This window comes from Mercenaria mercenaria, chromosome 11 (genome assembly GCF_021730395.1).
Source record: "Mercenaria mercenaria strain notata chromosome 11, MADL_Memer_1, whole genome shotgun sequence".
Taxonomy (NCBI): Eukaryota; Metazoa; Mollusca; class Bivalvia; order Venerida; family Veneridae; genus Mercenaria; species Mercenaria mercenaria.
This window is the reverse complement of record NC_069371.1, coordinates 123193-146060: the sequence shown is the minus strand read 5'-3', so window position 1 is coordinate 146060 and position 22868 is coordinate 123193. Positions and strand designations below refer to the sequence as shown.

Genomic DNA, 22868 nt, shown 5'->3' with positions numbered 1-22868 from the left:
ACCAAATTCCCTCCATGCATGAAGAAGAAATGCTCCGGACAAAGTCATTCTTGCATCTGACCTTTGGCCTCTAAGTGTGACCTTGACCTTAGACCTGCGGACCTGGTTCTCGTGCATGACACTCGGTCTCATGGTGGTGAACATTTGTGCAAAGTCATATCAAAATCCCTCCATGCATGAAGATGAAATGCTCCGAACAAAATCTTCATTCTTGTATCCTTTGACTTCTAAATGTGACCTTGACCTTAGACCTAGGGACCTGGTTCTTGCGCATGACACACCGTCTCATGATGTTGAACAATTGTGCCAAGTTTAATAAAAATCCCTCCATGCATGAAGAAAATATGCTTCGGACAAAGTTATTCTTGAATTTGACATTTGACCTCTTAGTGTGACCTTGACCGTAGACATATGGACTGGTTCTTGCGCATGACACTCCGTCTTATGATGATGTAGGGATAATACACGTTTCGGTCTCGGTCACAAACAATCCCGCGGGCTTCTGCAGGCGTTAATACACAAAACAAACGTGTATTGTCGTTATTCTTGCATAAAAAAAACATTACACGACGACTAAATGCATTGTTTTTATATGTGATGACTTCACGATTCCGGTACATTTTTAGTTACCATTCGGTTGTTCTTGGAAACGGTAAACATGTTTTAAATATCCATAACCGGGGCACACATAACAGCAACACTACCAAAAGCGTGATTTGAAGGTTTTTGAGCATCTTATTTTTATTTTTAGTTATTACAAACGTTACATTACACATAATTTTGCATATTACTTAAAAATTTGATTAACAGGAACATAATTTTAAGAATAACAACTTTACATTCGAATTATTTTGTGTACGAACACACTTAGAGTACGGATGAGTACAAAGCTAGTGACTAGCTTTTGAGGTTTATTATATGAATTCTGCGAAAAATCAGGTAAAAACAAACCTACTGATACTAACAAAAATCATTAATATAATACCTAAAAACGGGCAATAGCACAAGTTACACGCGATACTTATTTATTCAGTTATTTACAATATCTGAACAGACGCTTTGTAAAGGGAGTAAACTCTAAGAGAATCTAGTGCGTACATTGATGGGGGCAGTACGTTTGGGGTTGGAAACTGATACAGCTAAACATACTATGGATTACATTGTATCTATAATGCTACAAGAAGAGGTTATTATGAAAGAAACAAGATGCAGATGCCAAATATCAGTCTGCGCAGAAATACATACATGTATACGTCCCTGGCAAAGCATTTCAAAAATAACAAGAGCTGTCGGAGGACAGCAACGCTCGACTATTCAACAGCATTGTCAATTGAATGAATACAAAAGTCGAAAAAGGGGCATAATTTTGTAAAAATGGGAGAAAGGGTTATGGAACCTTCAAAGTGCTTATCAGCTCATAAAGTGAACAAGTGCGTGAAGTTTCAATCCTTTTCCATAAGTGGATAATGAAATACCAGCTTACATACAAAAACTTAACCAAAAACTTCTAAGTCGAAAAAGAGGCATAATTTTGAAAAAATTGCAAAATAGAGTTATGGGACCTATACAGTGCATGTCAGATCATGACAGTGAACAAGTGCGTGAAGTTTCAATCCATTCCCATTAGTGTGTACTGAGATAACAGCTTACATACAAAACCTTAACCAAGTCGAAAAGGGGGCATAATTTCATAAAAAAGCAAAACAGAGTTAAGGAACCTGTGCAATGTAGGTCAGTTTATCACAGTGAGTAAGTGTGTGAAGTTTCAATCCATTCCCACAAGTCGTTACTGAGATACCAGCTTACATACAAAACCTTAACCAAGAATTTCTAAGTCGAAAAAGGGACATAATTTTGTAAAAAAGCAAAACAGAGTTATGGAACCTGTGCAATGTAGGTCAGTTTATCACAGTGAATATCACAGTGAATAAGTGTGTGAAGTTTCAATCCGTTCCTGCTAGTGGTTACTGAGATACCAGCTTACATACAAAACCTTAACCAAGAATTTCTAAGTCGAAAAAGGGGCATAATTTTGTAAAAAAGCAAAATAGAGTTATGGAACCTGTGCAGTGTAGGTCAGTTTATCACAGTGAATAAGTGTATGAAGTTTCAATCCATTCCCACAAGTGGTTACTGAGATACCAGCTTACATACAAAACCTTAACCAAATCGGGATGCGGACGCGGACGCGGACGCATGGGTGAGTCCAATAGCTCTACTATTCTATGAATAGTCGAGCTAAAAATCATGCATTAACAGCACACGATTTTTCTCCCGGTAATGCATGGGCGGATCCAGTGAAAAAAGAAGGTTTTATGCAAGAATGAACAATTGTGCCAAGTTTCATAAAAATCCCTCCATGCATGAAGAAAATATGATCCGGACAAAGTCTGTGGACACCATATCCGCCGGCCAGGGCGTTCCCATAATACGTCAACGTATAAAAATGTGATCACTAGTAAATCTCAGTTATTATGATACATATTCCTCATCTCAGACTGCGTGTACTATGAAAAATCAAGTAACCAAGGAAGCAAGTTCATGTAAAGAAGAAGTGAATAAATATTCTGGTACTCTTGGTCAAAATTCTTCGTCAAGGCTTAAATTTCTAAATCTTTATGATGATTAAACTGTGGCATTTTAATTACATCGTTTAGCAATGAAACTTGTAACACAAGCACCTACAAATCTTGAAATTTTCGAGAAATACTGGTAAAATTGAAATTAGGATTTCTTTGTTGATGCAATTTCATCAAAACTTAATGATTAATCAGAACATTTACCAGACTTCTATGTCTACAAGCCATTGACTATAAAAATCACAGTTATATACAATGCAAAAATTTCAAAAACATTGACAAGCAATATCTTTATTTGTTTGTCTATATAAGGCATATGTTCACAGTTACACAATGTTCTTTACAGACATGCGCTGTGTTAAGGAATATGATCTTTTTGATCATTCAGTTCAATTACATACCAACATCAAATAGCACGAAATAAGCATGATTACCTACCGGCTTCTTTGTTCCGATGAGGTCTATAAACACCTTATAGACCGTTTGTGAGGTCTATAAGAATTTCCAGACCTGTCCTATTTTTACTGTCTACACAAAAATCTCAAGTGCCTATAGTGGGAATCGAACCCGAGTCGCTCCGATGCTAGTCCAGTGCTCTAACCACTGAGCCAAATTGTCGACACACTTACACACTTGTCAGAGATTAAATTTATGCGTAAGCAACCGAAACAATGCAGTAGAATCATGAGAAGTCCGTGCATGATATTTTAGGTGAACGCGGATTGACTCCGTGAATATAGTATCAATTGTTTCAAAAGAAGTACGTTTTAAGTAAAACAATTTCGACCAGTTTAACATATCTTGAAAATTGATCTAAACATGACTGTTCTGTAAAGTTTTAACATTCAATTTTAAGCAGGTCTTGATATTTGTCAGAAAGTTAATACGGGCATACTCTTCCGTCAGAGTAGAGAATGCTTCATGAAACAGGACATTTTATTTTACATTAAAAAATATTGACAATGATATAATTGCGAAAACTACAAACTACACAAATTTTCTCCAAGTTAATTAATAGTGTGCTAATGAAAATTGTGACGATTTTCTGTACAATTAACGTGGAACATAAGTAACGAAGTTGTATTTTTGAAAATAACCCAGTTAAATTATCGTGATACATTCCGAGCGTGTCTGAAATAAGACTAACATATTTAAAGGCAGTTTTTAGGTAGTAGTAATTGGTGGGAAACTGGTTAAAGTACATTTCGTGTTTTCTGAAATATGTTCTAACATTGCTGTATGTCGTTTATTCATATAGAGCTAACAGTTTACATTTTTATGTCTTTAAATATTATTAGATATTTTGCGATGTACAAGGTATGATTGATTCTATACTTGTATTGACATCCACGAGTATATGATAACTTCTACACGTGTAACAGGTGCGGAGAACCAAAACGACATTAAACTATATAATGTTTATTCAAATCGTTGCCAGGTCAATCAAAACGAAGGCCTCTAACTACAAACCTCTTAATTAGTTGTACTCATGTCAAGAAAACTAAAGCTTTTTATATCTTCTCGATGCTGTCCGCGCAGTTTTAGCACATTTCGCTGTGTCTTCTTAGCGTGTGCCAAATCAGGGTATCTTATGATATGCATTTCTTGTGATACTGTAATGATACATCTATATCAATACGGCAGTGTATATCTAAGTGTCAAATTAAAGAGCTAAATAAACTTTTTAAAATAATTAGGGAAAAAAAATCATAAAATACCATTCGCGTCAAATTCCGACTGACTGACTAGACACACATTGATAATCTCAGAGAGAGACTATTTCCCAAATGTGCACGGATTTTTCATGCAATACAAAATGTCATGTCCTAATTGCTGACAAATATATTTACAGGTTCGTAGCATGTTGGGCATTATGATATATCAATAGTATCAAAAATTGTGACACGTATTGTCTTGTTCTTTCTTCTAACTATCTTTTTATCATACATACACGTTACAAACGATTTTTAAATCCGGAACCAATCAGGACTATGTAAAACAAAGAAGTATGTAGGTAAGTCAGTTATCATTCTCGGAATAGGTCTGCATTGTGTTTATAGACCTGTGAGGAGATTTGAAAACCTCGCTCGCTATGCTCGCTCGGTTCACAAATCCCTCACAGGTCTATAAACACAATGCAGACCTATTCCTCGAACAATAACTATTACTTACACAACTGTTCTATTGTTCTCTATGGGTTAATCTAACACGACAAGGGATTACATACCTCTTCTTTTGTTATACAGACGTCTAATAATATTCTGAAAGACCTCTTTGAACAAAAGAATTCTCGCGCAGAGGTCTAGCTGTTCTGACCCAGACCTGAGCACGTGGAAAACGATGAACAGCATCTATCTAACACATGTTTAAATAAAATATTTTTTATAACGGTCATTATTGATCATGATCACCTAAAAAATAGTCAGTGGTTGATAACCGGATTTTCTAGAGAAATGTGCATAATTTTATCAGCATTTCTTGTTATTAAATGCACCTTATATGTGTGCATGATTAAGATTACAAAAACTCATAATTTCCACATAAAGCCGTAAAAGATGAGAGGAAACAGTATGTATGTGAAATCAAAATAGTAAGTCATAATAAAGAATAACCGCTCTATCACAGAGGCAGACAAAAATGTAACACAATTAACCATTTTCCAGCATATTCCACTCATCAGTTAAATACATTAAATATTAAGAAATACAAATGTTAACAGACAAATTGATATCCCTCGCAAAATTGGTTTGTGGTGAGGAATGGCAAAGAAATATATCTGGCAATTAGTTAAGGATGTAAACTAAGCAGCAAATAATTTCTTAGTCAAGATCAATTTAACAGAAAACGAATGTTTTAAGTGTTCATAATAAATGTATGCTAAGTTGATCCTGACTAATGAAAATATTTTGAAAGGAATTACAATTAATGTAATAGACTTGGCTTTTAGAACAACTTCATATGTTGATAAATATTCATGGAAGGTTTAAATTTGTTTTATTTTTAGGTGGAGGGGTGGGGGATGGGGAGGATACAAGACTTCACATGTTGATAATAAATACTGTAGTTGTAGTTGATGGAAAAAATGAAAAAAAATATGTTGAAGCGGGAGTGCATGATCAGGGTGGTGGGGGTGACTGAGTGGAGGAGCGAGGTGGGGAGAGGGTACAACTTTGCATGTTGATGAATGTTCATGGAACGTTAAGGTTAAGAAATAGAAAAAAGTATTAAAAAATGTGGTGTGGGGAGGGGGTAAGAGGTTTGACCAGGGCAGTGGGGTGGCCGGGTTTGGGTACATAAATTCACATGTTGATAATAAATGCTTATGGGAAACATGAAAGAAGTTTAATGAAATTCTACCAATTCGTTGGTTTGTTATATACAAATATGTGGATTTTTAACCAGTTAAAGGGCAATAACTCTGAAGTTACTAAAATATGTCATAGGTTATGAAGCAGAAATTGCCATATTCAAAGTACCCTATATAGTTAACACAAGAACCTACTATGGGCCATAACTCTGGTGTTACTTGGGCAGTTTGACTGAAACTTGATGGGACCCATTTCCCTTTAGTGGTGAACATGTATATGAAGTTTTATTTGAATATTCCAAACCACTTCCTAGATATGGCTCCAGACGGAGGATTTATGACCTTTGTCAAATTATATTAAGTCTCTTCATGGACGCCTTCAGGAAAAGGTTTTTAAAACAGTTCTGACAATGTCTTTTGATGTTATGACCAAAATGTGCATAATTTTTCTCTACAAAAATGAAACTAATTTTTACTGTTACCGAAGAACTGTTTTGGTAGGCAGGCGATTATTACCCAGCATAAACCTTTCAGGTAATATTTCATAGGGTAACATACCTTCCAGGCCTTACATGTACAAACACCTATATAAACTAAAGTTCGAGAATAATTTTCACGCCATAACTTCTACGAATAATCGTAATTTTCTAAAAGTAACATAAATACCTTATATCATATGTATGTATTCTGTGTCATGAAAATCTTTCTGTCTTTAAGCTCATTATATAGATCTATTGCCTGCGATACAATTTCGTCAGAATCGTAACCGCTCAAGGGACATTTGTGAAAGAGTGACGGTATATAAGTCGGATATCGACCTCGTACATCGGCCTTTCTCTGTAGAAAAGACCTGCGCACGGGCTTCTCGAAACACCTCGAGCGCTTTGCTCTCTCGGAGAAAGACCTCGTACTCGGTCGATATCCTATACATAATCTACATACATGTAGAGCAAAATCTATCTCGGGTTATTCTGCAACAATCTGATCACCTCGGCTTTTATTCTACGCAATAGACGCGTATTTACCGGAGAATACGGAAATGCCTGATGTTGCACGATTGATTCTGCAATAAACCACCCTTGGACTGTGTTGTGCGGGCATCGTGTTTTGGCTATTCCATTTATACATTGCGTGTAAAGTTTTATGAATGAATCTGCAACTTTTACAGTTTTGTGGGAGGAAATTACAACAGCCAAATCCAGGTGCGTAGCACGAAGTGTAAAGTGTAGTTCAGAGCGTAAAAAAGTAGTTACCTTTTTTTTCTATCACTGTTGTTTCAAGTATGTTAGAATCGAAATAACAAGTTCCAAAGTGTGATTTATCGTAGAATAACCTGTGTTTTTCGTTCTTATGCGAAAGAATATATCAATCAGGCCTATGGCCTTCGTGATATATTCTTACATCTGATCTGACATTTTTAAGCATATAATATCGAAAATTTTAAAATGCTACATTTAAACAAGAGCTGTCAGCACGCTCGACTTTTCTCAGTGCTCAACACTGATTTAGAGCTTTGCCAGTAAATACTTTATAAAACTTTAACCAAAGAAGGTTAAACAGGGGAATAACTTTGTCAAATCAGAGTTATGGTGACTGTTTCTACTGGTGTAGACTTTAATAGTCAATAATTTAAGTTACAAGTCAGAAACTTTGGTAGTAACAGAGATATTTGACTTTATCAAATATTTTAACCAAAACATTCTAAGTTCTAATTGTCAAAATTCAAACAGAGTTATGGGAATTGTTTCTCCTGGTGTAGACTTTGATAGTAAGTTTCTTGATAGTAATAGAGATATTTGTGCAATAGCTCCACTTTTCCTTCGAAAAGTCGAGCTAAGAATGGTTTTGCAGATATGAGAATGATCGAACTATGAAAGCCGCTTCAGAACAAAATATATCAGACAGGCACGAGTGTTCATGACAAAAATGCTATTTGACTAAATGACTAGAAATGCTTTACTAAAAATCAAGATAAACAGTATTGTATAATATCAATAAAACACATATTACATATTTTTAATTGTTTGAGCAAAGACACACGCTGAATTGTACATTGATCGTCATCGCAACACTTAACCCCCGCATTTCATATAAAACTATAAGAAAACCGGATATTTTGACGAGAACATGTCTACATCGATTTTTCTAAGTATTCACCGGATTAAATTAAACACACATTCCTGCAACGTTGCCTAATATGCCGATTCAGGGATGAGCTGTGCTCATACACTGCACCACATTGTGGTCAGGCCGGACTTCGATTGTCTTCATGACTGCGCATGTGCTCGGTGAGTTCATGAAGGGTTGCTACAAGATGGCCGCAAATGTCACAACGGAAAGCCCGAGGATTGTTCTCTCTCCTCTCTTGAGCCTTTAATGAAGTCTGAACTTGTATCATGCTTTCTGCATCTGAAAATTAATAAATAATGCAGTGATATTTATTTTCTTCAGAATTGTTATATTGACAACAGGAGAGGTCAAGAGCTTGTGTGGCGGTCGTCTGAAGTCGCTGCTAGTGAGCGTAGGATAAACAGATAAAATATCTCATAAGTACATTGCTCAAAACAAGTAAAGGATCAGTTGATAATTTTCCATTGATTTACAAGTAAATTGTCTTATTTTCAACTAGCTGTACCGGTAATTTCAGTATTTATTTTCCTGTAACAAACTGATTCATACACTGCAGTTCTTCAGTCATTAAGTTATTCCTATCTGTTAAGAATTTAGTGAGTCACACGTCTTTGAGAGTCAAAGGTATAAAATTTATAAAGTTGCAATTTTCAAGAAAATGCACATTATTTTCTAAAGTGTCTGAATGTTATCAAACTTAAAAGTTTAACTTTTGTGTCCGAACACAGTTTAAGGCTCCTTGAGATCAATACAGACATGTCAAAAACTTCTTGTTGAAGTTATACTTTGTCTGGACATTTCTAAGAAAAATATATATGAAATATTGTAGATCATTGGAGACAGTAGTGTTGCATGTAAGTTAATGGGGGATTTTTGAGCAGTGTATATCCCTGGTTAGCATCAGTTTTGCTATATAGATGTAAAATTATAAAAACTAGTTACCTATGCCTATCGAGAGTTGAAACCCCTGTCACAGCAAGTAAAGCGTGACTTTTCTCGCGCGTATGCAAATTTCTCCTCTTGCGGAAACTGCTAGCTTTCTCAGCCATACTGTGTTTGAATATGCAATTAAAAACAAGAGGGCCAAGATGGCCCTAGGTCGCTCACCTAAGAAACACACCATAACAGTATAAAACATGTTTGACCTAGTGATTTCATGGAAACAAATATTCTGACCAATTTTCATTAAGATTGGGCCAAAAAATTGGTCTCTTGCGATAAAACAAGCATTTTCTTAGATATGACCTAGTTTTTGACCCGAGATGACCCATGTTCAAACTCGACCTAGATTTTATCAAGGCAATCATTCTGACCAAAATTCATGAAGATCAATTGAAAAATACAGCCTCTATCACATACACAAGTTTTTTCTTTGATTTGACCAAGTGACCTAGTTTTTGACCTCAGATGACCCATATTCAAATTCGACCTAGATTTCATTAAGGCAATCATCCTGACCAAATTTCATAAAAATCAATTGAAAAAAACAGTCTCTATCGCATACACAAGATTTTTCTTTAATTTGACCTAGTGACCTAGTTTTTGACCTCAGATAACCCATATTCAAACTCATCCTAGATTTCATCAAGGCAATCACTCTGACCAAATTTCATGAAGATCAATTGAAAAATACATTCTCTATTGCATACACAAGGTTTTTCTTCGATTTGACCTAGTGACCTAGTTTTTGACCCCAGATGACCCATTTTCAAACTCGGCCTAGATTTCATCAAGGTAATCATTCTGGCTAAAATTCATGAAGATCGCTTGTCATTGGATAAAAACAATGTTTGAACTATAAGCTCATTTTGTTGTTTGTGTATTTGACTAAAAATATTTTCTTGCATCACACATGATCCCTACTTTTCTTTTGATTTTTATTCAGCACTGACAATATTCTTCAAGAAAATGTAAGTTGCAGAGTTTTAAAATGGGTCCTGATGTGTGCTGCGGTCATTGGAAGTATGTCAATAAAGAAGAACAGCTATTTAGTGTGTTGTAACCTACAGTGTAGGGAGCAGGATTTAGTGGTGTTTAGCCCGTTACGAAACTATCCGTCACTCCATGTGTTATTTCCCCTGATAGTGCGAAGCAGAACGACAACAACAGAATGACGGTTATTGTAAACTTGTTAAACAAGTTTACAAAAACAGAACAAGTAGAGGTATTCCCTTTAGGAGAATTTTATAGAAGTACCCCTGGTGTAGAAGTTGTTAAGAAACTATGATATGCATTAACTGTACATGCAATGTTAACGTTTTATAAATGTTTGTTCCCTAACTTTAATTATGGTGGGTGGGGTACTTCTACTGGTTGTAGTACAAATCCCAATCGTCTGGAATGTCTTCGTACTGGCGCAAAGCCTGATGTGAGAAAGTTTATGTGCATAAATACAGATTGTCTGGTGAATAGTAAAATCACTATTTACAGTGCCCTTTTAATATCGTAACAGTCCAGAATGAAGTTATGAAGTTAGCGGATCTGTATGCTGCACTTCTCTCTTGAAGCTGTCTAGTATTGCACAGCTTACAACTTTCTGGGGAAGGTCATTCACCAACCTGATGGTATCTGGGAAGAATGACTTTTGATAGGTGAGGGCTTGGGCTAAAGGCACCAGGAATCTCTGTAGGATCTGTAGGATGATTTTGGGCTCTGAAGTAAAGACTAGGTCCTTTTTAAGCCCCTCTTCTTTCGGACTTTATTTATGACGTTATTACTGCAAGTTCTCAAAACAAATTTGGTAGTTGTGTTGGTAACAGATAAAGAGTACTTAGTTACAAAAGTTGTCCTGACAACATCTATTCTGTTCTCAAAACTGGTACAGCATGTCTCCCTGCCAGTGATGGTCAAGTCTGGTCTTGAAGCTATGGACATCCTTGGCATCAATCTCTGACCGTGTCTCCTAACAGATGATGGGTAGGTGGTGGGCCACGACCATGGATGATCCGAAACGTAATGGTGACCTTTGCCTGCGCTCTTCGCTCAAAAAGTGAAGGCCACTGTAGATCCCGCAGTATAGGTGTAACACTAGTGGTGCATCTGATTCTGAAGTCAGAGAAGACCATGTTTGCTGACCTTCACTGCAACATCTCAAGTTTCTGCATGTTATCTGCAGTGTAAGGATCCCAGATGATTGCGGCATATTCTATTATATGTCGTACAAGGGTCGTGTAACATATTTTTCTGTTTTCTTATGACAGTTATTTCTCTGAAGGAAAAATTTTGTGTTGTTGGCGTTCTTTGTAGATGATGTTATGATTTGTTTCTGCGTACGGTACTTCTGTCAGATGTGACGTAATAGACGCTTTTTTTCTTGATGGTTGCATCCATAAATTTATTTTAATATTTATAACAGCAGATAAACATTTCTCTTCTGGTGTCCAAATAATTGTACTCAAGAGTTAAATATCGTTTAATATTTTGACTAGTCGATATCACTCTCCGGTAGACAAAGTAAGATATGGACTACTCTCTGCTAGTTTCTGCAGATTCAGAACATCAGCATTATCAGGTATAGGAAAGTGGTATATGATAATAGGATATTTGATTTACAGATAATCTATAAATTTATAGATTTTTTCAATCTATATACTTACAGATGAAGTGTTTGAAAATGCTAAAACCATGTTTATACTCAAAATCGCAGCTAGTCTAACTAATTTGACGCGATCATAGGAAATATTGAGATACTTTTTTCATATCAAAGACGTAAAAAATCGAACTAGTAGCTTCCTCGCTTGGCGCTCAGCATTAAGAGGAAAGTGCTAGGATTGGTCAGCCCGGTGTCAGTATAATGTGACTGGGCGGGGTATCATGCCACGTGTCTGTGGGGTGATATTCCAGTGAGGCAGCACTATAAAGTTGGGCATTGTGCTCACTGCTACAAGTAGACACCGTAGTTTATATGACTGAAAAATTGTTGAAAAAGACATTAAACCCGAACACACACACACACTCATATGGGCAATATCCCCACTCGCGTCAAAAATTCTAAAGACCAAAATAATGGAAGCAATTTCCCATGAAATTTTCATCGCTGCTGACACTTTACGTGCTACACATTTAAATGCCGATTATTTCACGCAGGGATTGAATTTAGCGGTCACGAAATTCAAGTAAGAATAAAAAGTGCTAGTAGAGAATATTTTCGGATCACGTTCGAAAACAGGGAATTCATAACTTTATCATGACATCAACGTACATCAGGGGTTCTAACTGACCAATCAGAAAGCTGCATTTTCGAGTACCAGCCAATTTCCACTTGGGTATAACAAAGTATATTTACAATGAACATATAGTGACTTTAGAAATAAATATACACTATTTTAGATTTTTCACTGCTCATGCCCCAGATGGTGCTACAAACAACAAAACTTTGAAATTTCATTGAAATATTATATGGATTTAATACCTTTATTTTAGTTTAAAGTTTGAGATTTTACACAGGGAGTCTATGATACAGTCCAAGTAATATGTAATCATTACCGAAGTGAAATAAGTATCATTCCGCAATGTTTTGGACATGTTAAAATTATGAATTCGCTCAAACTGCCCTGTTCTCTTTAAAAAATCCTTAAGGGAGTTAATTAGCTTATAGACGCTTGTCGCTTTATGCAAAAGTAATTATCAGATATCTTAGTAAGCGTGTAGGCAATATTTGTTTTCATTTTGGTCTGTAATTTGCAATGTTCTGTGGGAATGGAGAGGAAAATAACATGTTTCTTGGTGCTAAAAGGCGCGTGTAAACCGAAAATGCTAGCAACACTAGGGGCAGTGACCTGATAAAACTTAAAACTTCAACATCCAGCCAAAAGTCCAAAGAATCATGAGTACTTTGGTTTGTATCGTACATTCAATACCAGAAAGTCACCATGAACTTTTATATGAAACCAAACAATAATAACAAAACAACTTAATAAATTTAGCACGTAAACAGCTTTAGAATAATTTAAAACCGATCTTGCTAGTGGAAAAAAGTGGCACTAGCAAAAATTTGCTAATGGGAAAAAAAGTTAAATTCATTCCCTATCACTAATTGGCCATAAATTCAAATAAAACTTGCATGTATTGAAAGGGGATTCAATTCATCATTGATTAATGTAAAAATTATCAAATAATATCCAAAATTTCGATTTTTCTGGTGATTAAACCTATGTATGTGCTGTACACGATTAACATTTACTGTGTCTACATGCAATATGAGCAGGCAGTAAAAACAAAAACTTTAAATGACTGTGTACTGTGATTTATCTTCCATTATTTTGGTCCTTCATTTGCCGTTAAACCCAACTTACTAACTCACTTACTCAATCAAAGTTTTGACGTTTAGATTGCCCATCACAAATATAAAACAATCTAAACGTCAAATTATTTTGACTAAATCGCAGCATGCAATTAATTGATATACTTATCATATGCATAAACTAAGGCCAATAATTATTGTAACTTTAAGGCATTTCTGTGGACTTAGATTTTTTTCTGAAAATGCCAAAAACTCAAATTCTACAAAAATGGCTGAATCACACAAATGACCTTAAGGCCAAAAAAATTTAATGTTTAGTTTCTCAGGCCACATTTTGCAAAATTTAATGAGGCAGTGCGGATTTATTTTTTATTTTCTTTTTTATTAACGGCATTGCCCGTTTTATATGTATTCCAGTCATGTACATCAATTTTTAACACACTTAAAGACATTGCATCTTACGTAGATAATAATTTATAAGAACTATACTTGTTCTGAAGGTTGCATTTGGCACTCAATATATTCTGAGAAAATTACTATATATATTAAACAAGAAATTGTTGGTGCATGAACACCAGACGAAATGGATGGCAGACAAAATATGACCACAAAAGCTCATAAGCACAATTGAGCAATAACAAATTATGCATTAAAAGGAACTGGAATGAGAGCACCATGAAAGTCTGTATATAATATGTTTGATGATGCTTTTCAATTTGTGTTGATAGGAACACTGTGGTGGAATGTTGGCAGATTCAGCCAATATCCGGCAGCTCATACTACACCCGGGGTCGTCACCAGGTGTAGGTGATACAATCCTGGACTTGTAATCTCTGAAACAGGATTATAGGTTCGGGCCCTGCTACTAACTAGGATTCTTTATGTGAGAAAGTATGCAGTTGCTTACGAACTTTAGGTTCCAGTACTTGTCTTTCCTAGGAGTGATGGTTAGGTGAACTGACCGCCTGATATAACTGAAATAATGCTAAAACGGGCATACAACCGAACACTGAAACTGACCCATATTAAACAAGTACTTCTGTTATATAACTGTTCTCAATGCAATAAAAAGATATCAACTTGAATTTTTTAATAATGTACGTTTATAGAATATACAGAACACCAAACGCCTATTATAGGTTATATAGCTGTAATTCGGTCAAAAACGTGCTTTGAAAGAAGTCCCTACTAAATAGATAATAATTTTTGATTTTTCGCGTATTTGTGCGTAAACCAGGGGGCCAAATGGGCATTATTTCACTGGTGGAATGAATTTTACATAAAAACACTTTTCATGCTTATATTCACATGTTTTTGAGATTTTTACTTGAAAACAAAAGTAGGGTGTTCATTCTGCGCACCGCTTTCTGAAATGCGACAATATGAGGGTACCTGACTTCAGTTGACTTGCATTTCACTGCATACTATTCTACACCCTTTTTTTCTTTTAAGCAAATGTATGGATATCTTGTGGAAAATAGGTCTGCGATGAGTGAAGATCTAGAAACTGTATCAGAACTGTACTGAAGTAGCTGAAATTTATATGAAACAAAGAACATTTTCTTTTGTTGGAATATAGCCTATAACCAAGATGAACACCCTAACCGTTCTTGACGATTAATTCGTACTCACTTATTTTCATTCTTTCATCCTCATTTATTTGTTGAATATTCTCTTTTCGCAAATCCCGTTGATTTTTCTTTGATAAAAATCTGAGATGCGGTGGGTCAGAATCGTATGTTGTGGGGCCTGAGAAACTAAACATTAATTTTTTTTGGCCTAATTTATACATGTTGTAAATAAACCAGTGCATTTCAAGATGCAGTTTTGAGAAAAAAATTATTTTCATCAATTATCATACACACATTCCACACAATCTGTAAATTTATAGATAACAAATCTCTTAATTTATAATATAGATTATCTGTAAATATACCACTTTCATAGACCTGATTATGTAAGGACTATTGATAAGGTTGGATATCCGGGCACTTCGTGTTGCGTAGCAAAAAGCGGAGGTAAAAACCGCCTTTTGTAATATACCGGTAAATTATAATAGCTTTTAATGTTTTGTTTCAATAGTCATGCTAGTGCTGGTTGTTTTTATGCCCCCGGCATCTACTGATGCGGGAGGCATATAGTGGTTGTCCTGTCCGTCTGTACGAGGTTAACCAAATGGGACCATTTCCTCTAGCATCAATACCCCTTACTAGAATGACTTGATACTAATGCAGATGTAACCTGTGACCATTCACTCATCTTCAGACATCACCTGACCTCAGTTTGACCTTGACCCTGACCTCATTTTGGACTTAGGTTGCTTTATATGGGCCATCTCTTGGTTAACCAAATGTGACCGTTTCGTCTAGCATCAATACCCCTTACTAGAATGACTTGATACTAATGCAGGTGTAACCTGTGACCATTCCTCATTTTCAGACATCAACTGACCTCAGTTTGACCTTGACTTTGAACTTGACTTCGTTTTGGACTTAGGTTGCTTTGTATCGACAAGGATGCCACCGGGGGCATCAAGCGTTTATTGAACGCAGCTTCTTGTTCTATACTTTATGCCCTAATAATATGACATTTCAGGACAGCATGATAACTTTTGACTGTCCCTGTCTCTGTCACGTGCAAACTTATTCTGCATATTTCTGTTAGGAAATCCCTAATGAAATCCATTGGGATTTTTTTCTGGTACATGTACAATGTATTTGATTATATTAATGATTACATCTCTGATAATTTATTTATGATGAGATTAAAACATGAACTAGTCTCGCTGACATTTTATGAATGTGTATTTTGTGTTTTGTTTCTGTTATTTAGTATCATATTGGCAGTCTGCTATTATCGAAACCAGTGTCTGGGTAGATTTGTTCTGTCACTTACATTGTATGATATCATATTTTCGAATAGGTCTCTTACTTAAAATCATGGATTAAATTAAAACCATATGAAGTTTTTATGTATGAATTTTAATGATTGATTTAATAAAGCAAGTAAGTCTGACAACATTTGATTACTTCAAGAAATGAAATTTGATACAGCTGATTGTATTTACTGTTAGTGAGTACTATTAGTGTGTTCATTCTGTTAAAATCGTTTTTTTTTTTTTCTTCTCTTTATAGAACTTTGTGTATGACAAACAGATTTTTTGCGATGTAAAGGTACAATGTTCAGCAAGAAGAAATGGAAAGACGAAAATTTATTCAACACTATAGCTTACAATGAAAAGGTAATAAAGCAATTTTTTATTGGAATAATAAGTAGGGCTATCCTAATCACCGTGGTATGAGTGTCAGCGTAACACTGGTTAATTTTTTTTGTACCAGTGCACATTTGGACAAAATGTTTTGAGAGAAAGCTTTGAAACTTTCAACATATGTGTACCAGCGCCATGTCCATTTTTAGGCAAGAGCACATGTATGTACAAAATGAAGGATTTTGGCTAAATAATGGCTTCTTTTAAATACTTAAATTATATAGAATAGACAACTGAATGTTATTGTGTATGCAACTTTTAATCAAAGTGTTATGTTATATCATATATTGTATATTATAGTACAGTATATTAGAGAAATTTAAGTGCCTTCCAGGTCTGGACTTCGTAATGCATGGCAATACTTCATTCAATTATAAGTTTGATAAAAAAACAATTTAACCCCTTGATGTCCGTCGTCCATAGTGTGTGAGCAATTTGTAAAAAGTCTTCTTCAAAACCACTGCGCAGATTTACACCAAACTTGGGTAGTGCCTATTTAGAATTGCCCAAAGAATTGAAATCTATGCAAAACTTTGGTTGTTAGCCGGATTTCAAAAATATTTTGTAGATTTTTATAAGAAAAAACTTCTAAAATCCTCTTGTCTAAAACAATATATAGGGCTTTGAGGGTCAAATATTGCCCCGCCTAGGCCCGGTACACATTGTTAATACAGACTTGTATAGGAAAAAGCTTTAAAAGTGTTTTTGTCTGAAACATAAGGACATAGGCCTTTGATATTTTGTTTGTAGCATTGCCATATGGTCCGCTTCCAAGAATGTTCAAATTATTACCCTTGTGTGAAGGGGCCCTGTTCTGGGAGTCAATAGTTTTACTTATACTTATATAGGAAAAACATTGAAAATCTTCTTTTCTGAACTGTAATGCCTTTATGGCCCTCTAACAAGGTTATTCAGATTATGTCCCTTAGTTGTAGGGAAAAAAGGATTCTTCTTGTCTGAAAGTTCAAGGCCTTGGCCTTTGATATTTGTTATTTATCATTGCCTAGTTGATTTTTGAATTATGCCCTTGGGGTGAAAAGAGGTCCCGGCCTAAGATCACTTCTTATATGAGTTATGTGTAAAAATACTTAAAAAAAAATCAGATCTTCTTTCCTAGACTGCTAGATAATAATTAACTGATGATCCCAATTGATTAGGGGGTCACTTGACTGACCTTGACCTAACTACCTGACAGTCTTGTTTATTATGATACAGTCTTGAAATTTGAATGACATGTACAATTGTGCACACTGATTTTAAAACTGACTCAGTGACCATAAATGTGACCTAGTGACCTACTTCCTTGTTTTTTTTGTTTTTGTTTTAAATACAGTCTTGGAATTTGGATGACTTGTACAGTTTTGCACACTGATATAAAAACACTGACTTTCAGAGACCATGACTTTGACCTATTTACATACTTTTTTGTATTATTTACATACAGCTTTGAAATTTGGATGTTATGTACAGTTTTGCACACCGATCTTAAAACTTACTTTCAGTGACCAAGAATGTGACATACTGACCAACTGTCCTAATATTTTAGCGTCAGTTTTACATTTGATACATGTAGCTCATATTATTCAGGTGAGCGATTAATGGTCATTATTGCCTTCTTTTTTCTTTCAGGATTGTATTTATACAATCATGAAGTGCCATATGCAGATGACGAAAGACCGTCTATTGTATTAACAGTCAGTAGTATATTTGTACAAGCTAGAATCATTAAAGTTGAAAGAAGGGCCCTTGATGTGGAAACAGAAGGTGATTGAACAGTGCCGATTCCAAATATTCAGCAAAATGACAGCATTTCTGGTCAGCAAGAATTCAACTGAGAGTATGTTGCAGAACCACAGTCTCTTGATACTGCCTTTCAAGTAGACCCATCATAACAACATCAACGGCAGGTACCCTCAATACTTGGAGTGACCAGACCAGGACTGGCCTCAGTTTGTCAGTTGGAACCTGACTTACCATACACAGTCCTGTTCAGGGCTGTCAAATGTAAATATTTCTTGTTCTGCAACTTGGTTGCACAAGAAGTGCCATCAGACACAATTCCAGTGCATTACAATTGCACAGACAAGAAGTTTTAACAGAACATTTTGGTGATTACTTGTTCATATTACTTTATGCATATTTTGTTTTGTTTTGTAAATCTAAAACTGAATGAGAAAAAATGTTTGATGTAAACATTTATGTCAAGACTTTAATCAGGTCCTTTCATGTTTGAGTAGAAAAGATATAACAATGGTTCATAATACAAAATAAAAGTAGTAATTTGTTGAATTTCATAATATTCCCTCTACATTTTGTGTATTGTTGAAGTTGTTTGAAGTGTGTTACTAAATATATGAGACTGTTTTGTATTTTTACAGCAGAACAGACACTGTGTGGTTTCAGAAGACTATGGCGGTCCAGCGAGTTCCACAAGCTGATCTTACAGCTGCCCGTGGTAATAAAGTTTTCCAAGATCATAGTTTAAATGTCATGATCAAAAAATGTATGATGTAGTATAATGAAGGATTCAGAGGCCAGCCCAATGTTATGAGTCCCCTACTGGTTGAAAACCTGTTTCTGGAACTATAGGAAAACATTTTTCCTTCAATCCGCCAGTCTGTTTGTCAATCAGGTCATCATGGCCCTCTTGTAGAAAAATTTGCACAAATCATCCTTGTGTGACCCTGTACCAAGATTATTCAAATTATTCCGATTGTCAAAAAACATAAGTGGTGGGGGCATATAGATTCTGTCTTGTCCGTGTGTGCGTCCTTCCAAAGTTCGTGATGTGCCTAGCTCAAAAAGTATTTGATATAAATTGATGAAACCTTGCATGAGTCTTTATCATGATATGAACTTGCACACTTCCTGTTTTTCATCTGGCTTTGCCCCCTATTGCTGGAGTTATGGCCCCTGAAATAGTCAATAATGAATATTTTCTCCTTGGGACGCATCTAGCTCAAAAAGTATTTGATGTAGATTCATGAAACCTTGCATGACTCTTAATCATTATATGAACTTGCGCATCTCTTACTTCTCATCTTGCTCCACTTCCAGTTTCCAGAGTTATGGCCCCTGAAATAGTCAAAAATGCACATTTTCACCTGTTACAGGCTTAGCTCATAAAATATTTAATATGAATTGATTCAACCTTGCATGAGTCTTTATCATGATTATTTCATTATCAACTATTGCATCTTCTATTTTTAATCTGGGTCTGCCCCCTATTTCCAGAGCTATGGCCCCTGAAATAGTTGAAAAATCAAATTTTCATCTTGACACGTCCAACTCAAAAAGTGTTTTATGTAAATGGATAATACCTTGCAAGAGTCTTTATCATGATAAGAACTTGCGCACCTCCTATTTTTTGTCTGCCCCTAGCCCCCTATTCCCATAGTTAGTGACCCTGAAATAGTTAAAAATACAATTTTTCACTTTCTGATGCACCAAGCTCAAACAGTATATGATATAAATGGATGAAAACTTGCATGAGTCTTTATCATGATATAAACTTGGGTAAATGGTTCCGGTTCATAGAACATATGGGTCTGATTGCTTGAAAATAGGTTTTTAGCTATCAGACTTCAGAAACCTTTTTCTCTGGAGCTTTGATATTTGACATTTGATATAATGGTTTGACTCTCTACCATACTTGTCCAGATTATTATCCTAAGGTGAAAAAATGACCCTTCAGGTGTATAATACCAAACTTCCCTGAGCTCTCAATTTAACTGTCAAACTTTCTTTTCAGGTCAAGCTATGTGAAAGAATTCAACATTGGAAGCATGGCTTCCTTATTGTGATATTCAGCTGAAACCATTTACACAGCAAAAAAATGAACATCATTTATAGATAAATATGGGAAGACATCAAAAACGTAAGTCATTCACAACTTCTGATGTGAATGAAATAAAAAAAATACCTCAGCAGGAAGACAGAACATGAATCTGTGAAGGATCCAAATTCTATGTGGGGTAACATTTCAGAAAAACTTTTTGGCTCCAACAATATTACTCTGAGAGTTAGAATAAAAAACAAATATTATAAACTAAAGAAGGAAGAGCCAGGTAATTTAGGTCATTGGTTTTCATCAAATGAAAAATCAATTCATGGAAGAAAATATAGAAAGCCATTCTGGGCACAAAGGTTGAGCTATGAAATTGGGTTCCGGAAGATCAAAAAAAGAAGAGTTATGAAATGTATGACATTAGATGATGGCAGAAATCAAGAAAACAGTGATGATGATACTGATGATAGAAAACAGGCAGAATACAGTGATGAGGATGATTTGGTGACAGAAAACTTAAAGAAGACAGTGATGATTTTGATGACAGAAAACAAAAAGGAAGACAGTAGTGATGATGTTGGTGACAGAAAACAAGGAGAAGAAAGTGATGATGATTTTGATGACAGAAAATTTAAGAAGGAAGACAGTAGTGATGTAGTTGGTGACAGAAAACTAGGAGAAGAAAGTGATGATGATTTTGATGACAGAAAATTTAAGAAGGAAGACAGTAGTGAAGATGTTGGTGACAGAAAACTAGGAGAAGAAAGTGATGATGATTTTGATGACAGAAAATTTAAGAAGGAAGACAGTAGTGATGACATTGGTGACAGAAAACTAGGAGAAGAAAGTGGTGATGATTTTGATGACAGAAAATTTAAGAAGGAAGACAGTAGTGAAGATGTTGGTGACAGAAAACTAGGAGAAGAAAGTATGATGATTTTGATGACAGAAAATTTAAGAAGGAAGACAGTAGTGATGACGTTGGCGACAGAAAACTAGGAGAAGAAAGTGATGATGATTTTGATGACAGAAAATTTAAGAAGAAAGACAGTAGTGAAGATGTTGATGACAGAAAACTTGAAGACGATAGAAGTGATGATGTTCTTGACAGAAAACTTGAAGAAGATAGTAATGATGATGTTGATGACAGAAAACTTGAAGAAGAAAGTGATGATAATTTTGATGACAGAAAACTTAAAGAAGATAGTGATGATTTTATTAATGACAAAGAACAAAGAGAAAGAAGTGATTATGATAATGATTACAGAAAAAAAGAAGATAGTAGTGGTGATAATGGTTATGACAGAGAAGGACAGGAAGACTATGTTAATGTTGATGTAAAGATAAAAAAGGAATACAGCTCCAAAGATGATGAGAATGATGATTACAAAAAAAAGAAGAAAATATTAGTGATAATGGTGATGACAGAAAAAAAGAAGAAACATATAGTGATGATGGGTATGATGGGGATGATGATGATGACAGGGTAAAAGAAGCAGACAGTGATGATAATGATGACACCAAAAAAGGAAACAAAGACAGAAATGATAATGGTGACAAAGAAACAGAAGAAGAACAAGACAGTTGGGCTGATGGTGACCATAAAAAACAAAAACATTACCGTGTGAGTGATGCTAATGACTATTTTCAAGAACATGAGATAGATGACAATAACAATGAAATAGAAGAATGTATTGAAACAAGTAATGACAAGGAAAAACAAGAAAATGATAAAAAAAAATTGAAGATAAAACTGTGTCTAAAGAGGATTCTGACGATATACAGGCAAAACAAAAAGCTAGTGAAGGAATTACCTCTTCTGAAAAGAAACAAAAGGAACATATTGAGGTAGATGATCTTGGGTCACACATAAGTGATGCTGGTGACAAATTTCCGCCAACCAAAAGTAGAAATATCCATGACTTCACTTCAGAGAAATTTAGTCGAAAAGAAAGTTATGAAAAGTCTCAAAAAAATGGAAAACATGGAGTCGGGTCATATTTTAAAGATGAAAGTAAATTTGAAAGTGAAACATACGAGGAATTCAAAGGTGAACTGCATTCACAAGCAAAAATGAAAGAAAGTGACACTGATAACAATATGAAATGTAATAGTGATAGATCAGATGATTTTAATGAAATATCTAATGATGATATTGAAAGTCAGAAAACAGATGAATGCAAAAAAAGTTATTTTGATATGGGCAAAGATGAACTCAGCTTTGAAACAGACAATTCAAGTACTGGATATGCTGAAGGCGTGACTAAACTTGAACAATTTGATATTATTTTGAACAAAGAACAGTGGAAAGAAATAAAACCCACTAAAATGGAGCCTCATAAACTTAGACCAAATTGGACCAACTTGTTATCACAGAAATTTAATGAAATAATCCCAACTTGAGTGCCAGCTTTTAGATACCACAATATCAACAAGAAAGAAAGAAGCAGAGGTACTTACTTTAATGCAAAGGCTCTTTGCAAACATGATGGTTGTGGTGTATTTAAATTTGTAATTGCCAAAAAACCCAAAAAATCCAAGGATAAAGATGTAGT

The 22868-nt window shown here is 35.1% G+C and overlaps 1 protein-coding gene and 1 long non-coding RNA gene across 2 annotated transcripts; one reads left to right on the top strand and one right to left on the bottom strand.

Annotated features, from left to right (window-relative positions):
- Positions 1-7818: 7818 nt before the first annotated feature.
- LOC128546962 (uncharacterized) lies at positions 7819-9728 on the bottom strand. Its single transcript, XR_008366222.1, has 2 exons — positions 8959-9728; positions 7819-8295 (listed from the first exon to the last, which is right to left on the bottom strand). It is a non-coding gene; the product is annotated as an uncharacterized LOC128546962 (long non-coding RNA).
- A 1748-nt stretch (positions 9729-11476) lies between these two features.
- Positions 11477-22716, top strand: LOC128546935 (protein PFC0760c-like). Its single transcript, XM_053518350.1, has 7 exons — positions 11477-11527; positions 13987-14084; positions 18905-19036; positions 20457-21213; positions 21273-21441; positions 21711-22004; positions 22061-22716. The coding sequence occupies exons 1-7, from the start codon at positions 11477-11479 to the stop codon at positions 22714-22716; spliced, it is 2157 nt and encodes a 718-aa protein (XP_053374325.1).
- The last annotated feature ends 152 nt before the right edge of the window (positions 22717-22868 follow it).

Bases quoted from the DNA above. Each gene is read 5' to 3' on its own strand.
- LOC128546935 (XM_053518350.1), top strand. From the start codon at position 11,477: ATGGACTACTCTCTGCTAGTTTCTGCAGATTCAGAACATCAGCATTAT. The intron at 21,442-21,710 runs GTAATGATGATG...TACAAAAAAAAG, and splicing joins CAGAAAACTTGAAGAAGATA to AAGAAAATATTAGTGATAAT. The intron at 22,005-22,060 runs GTATTGAAACAA...AAAAAATTGAAG, and splicing joins TAACAATGAAATAGAAGAAT to ATAAAACTGTGTCTAAAGAG.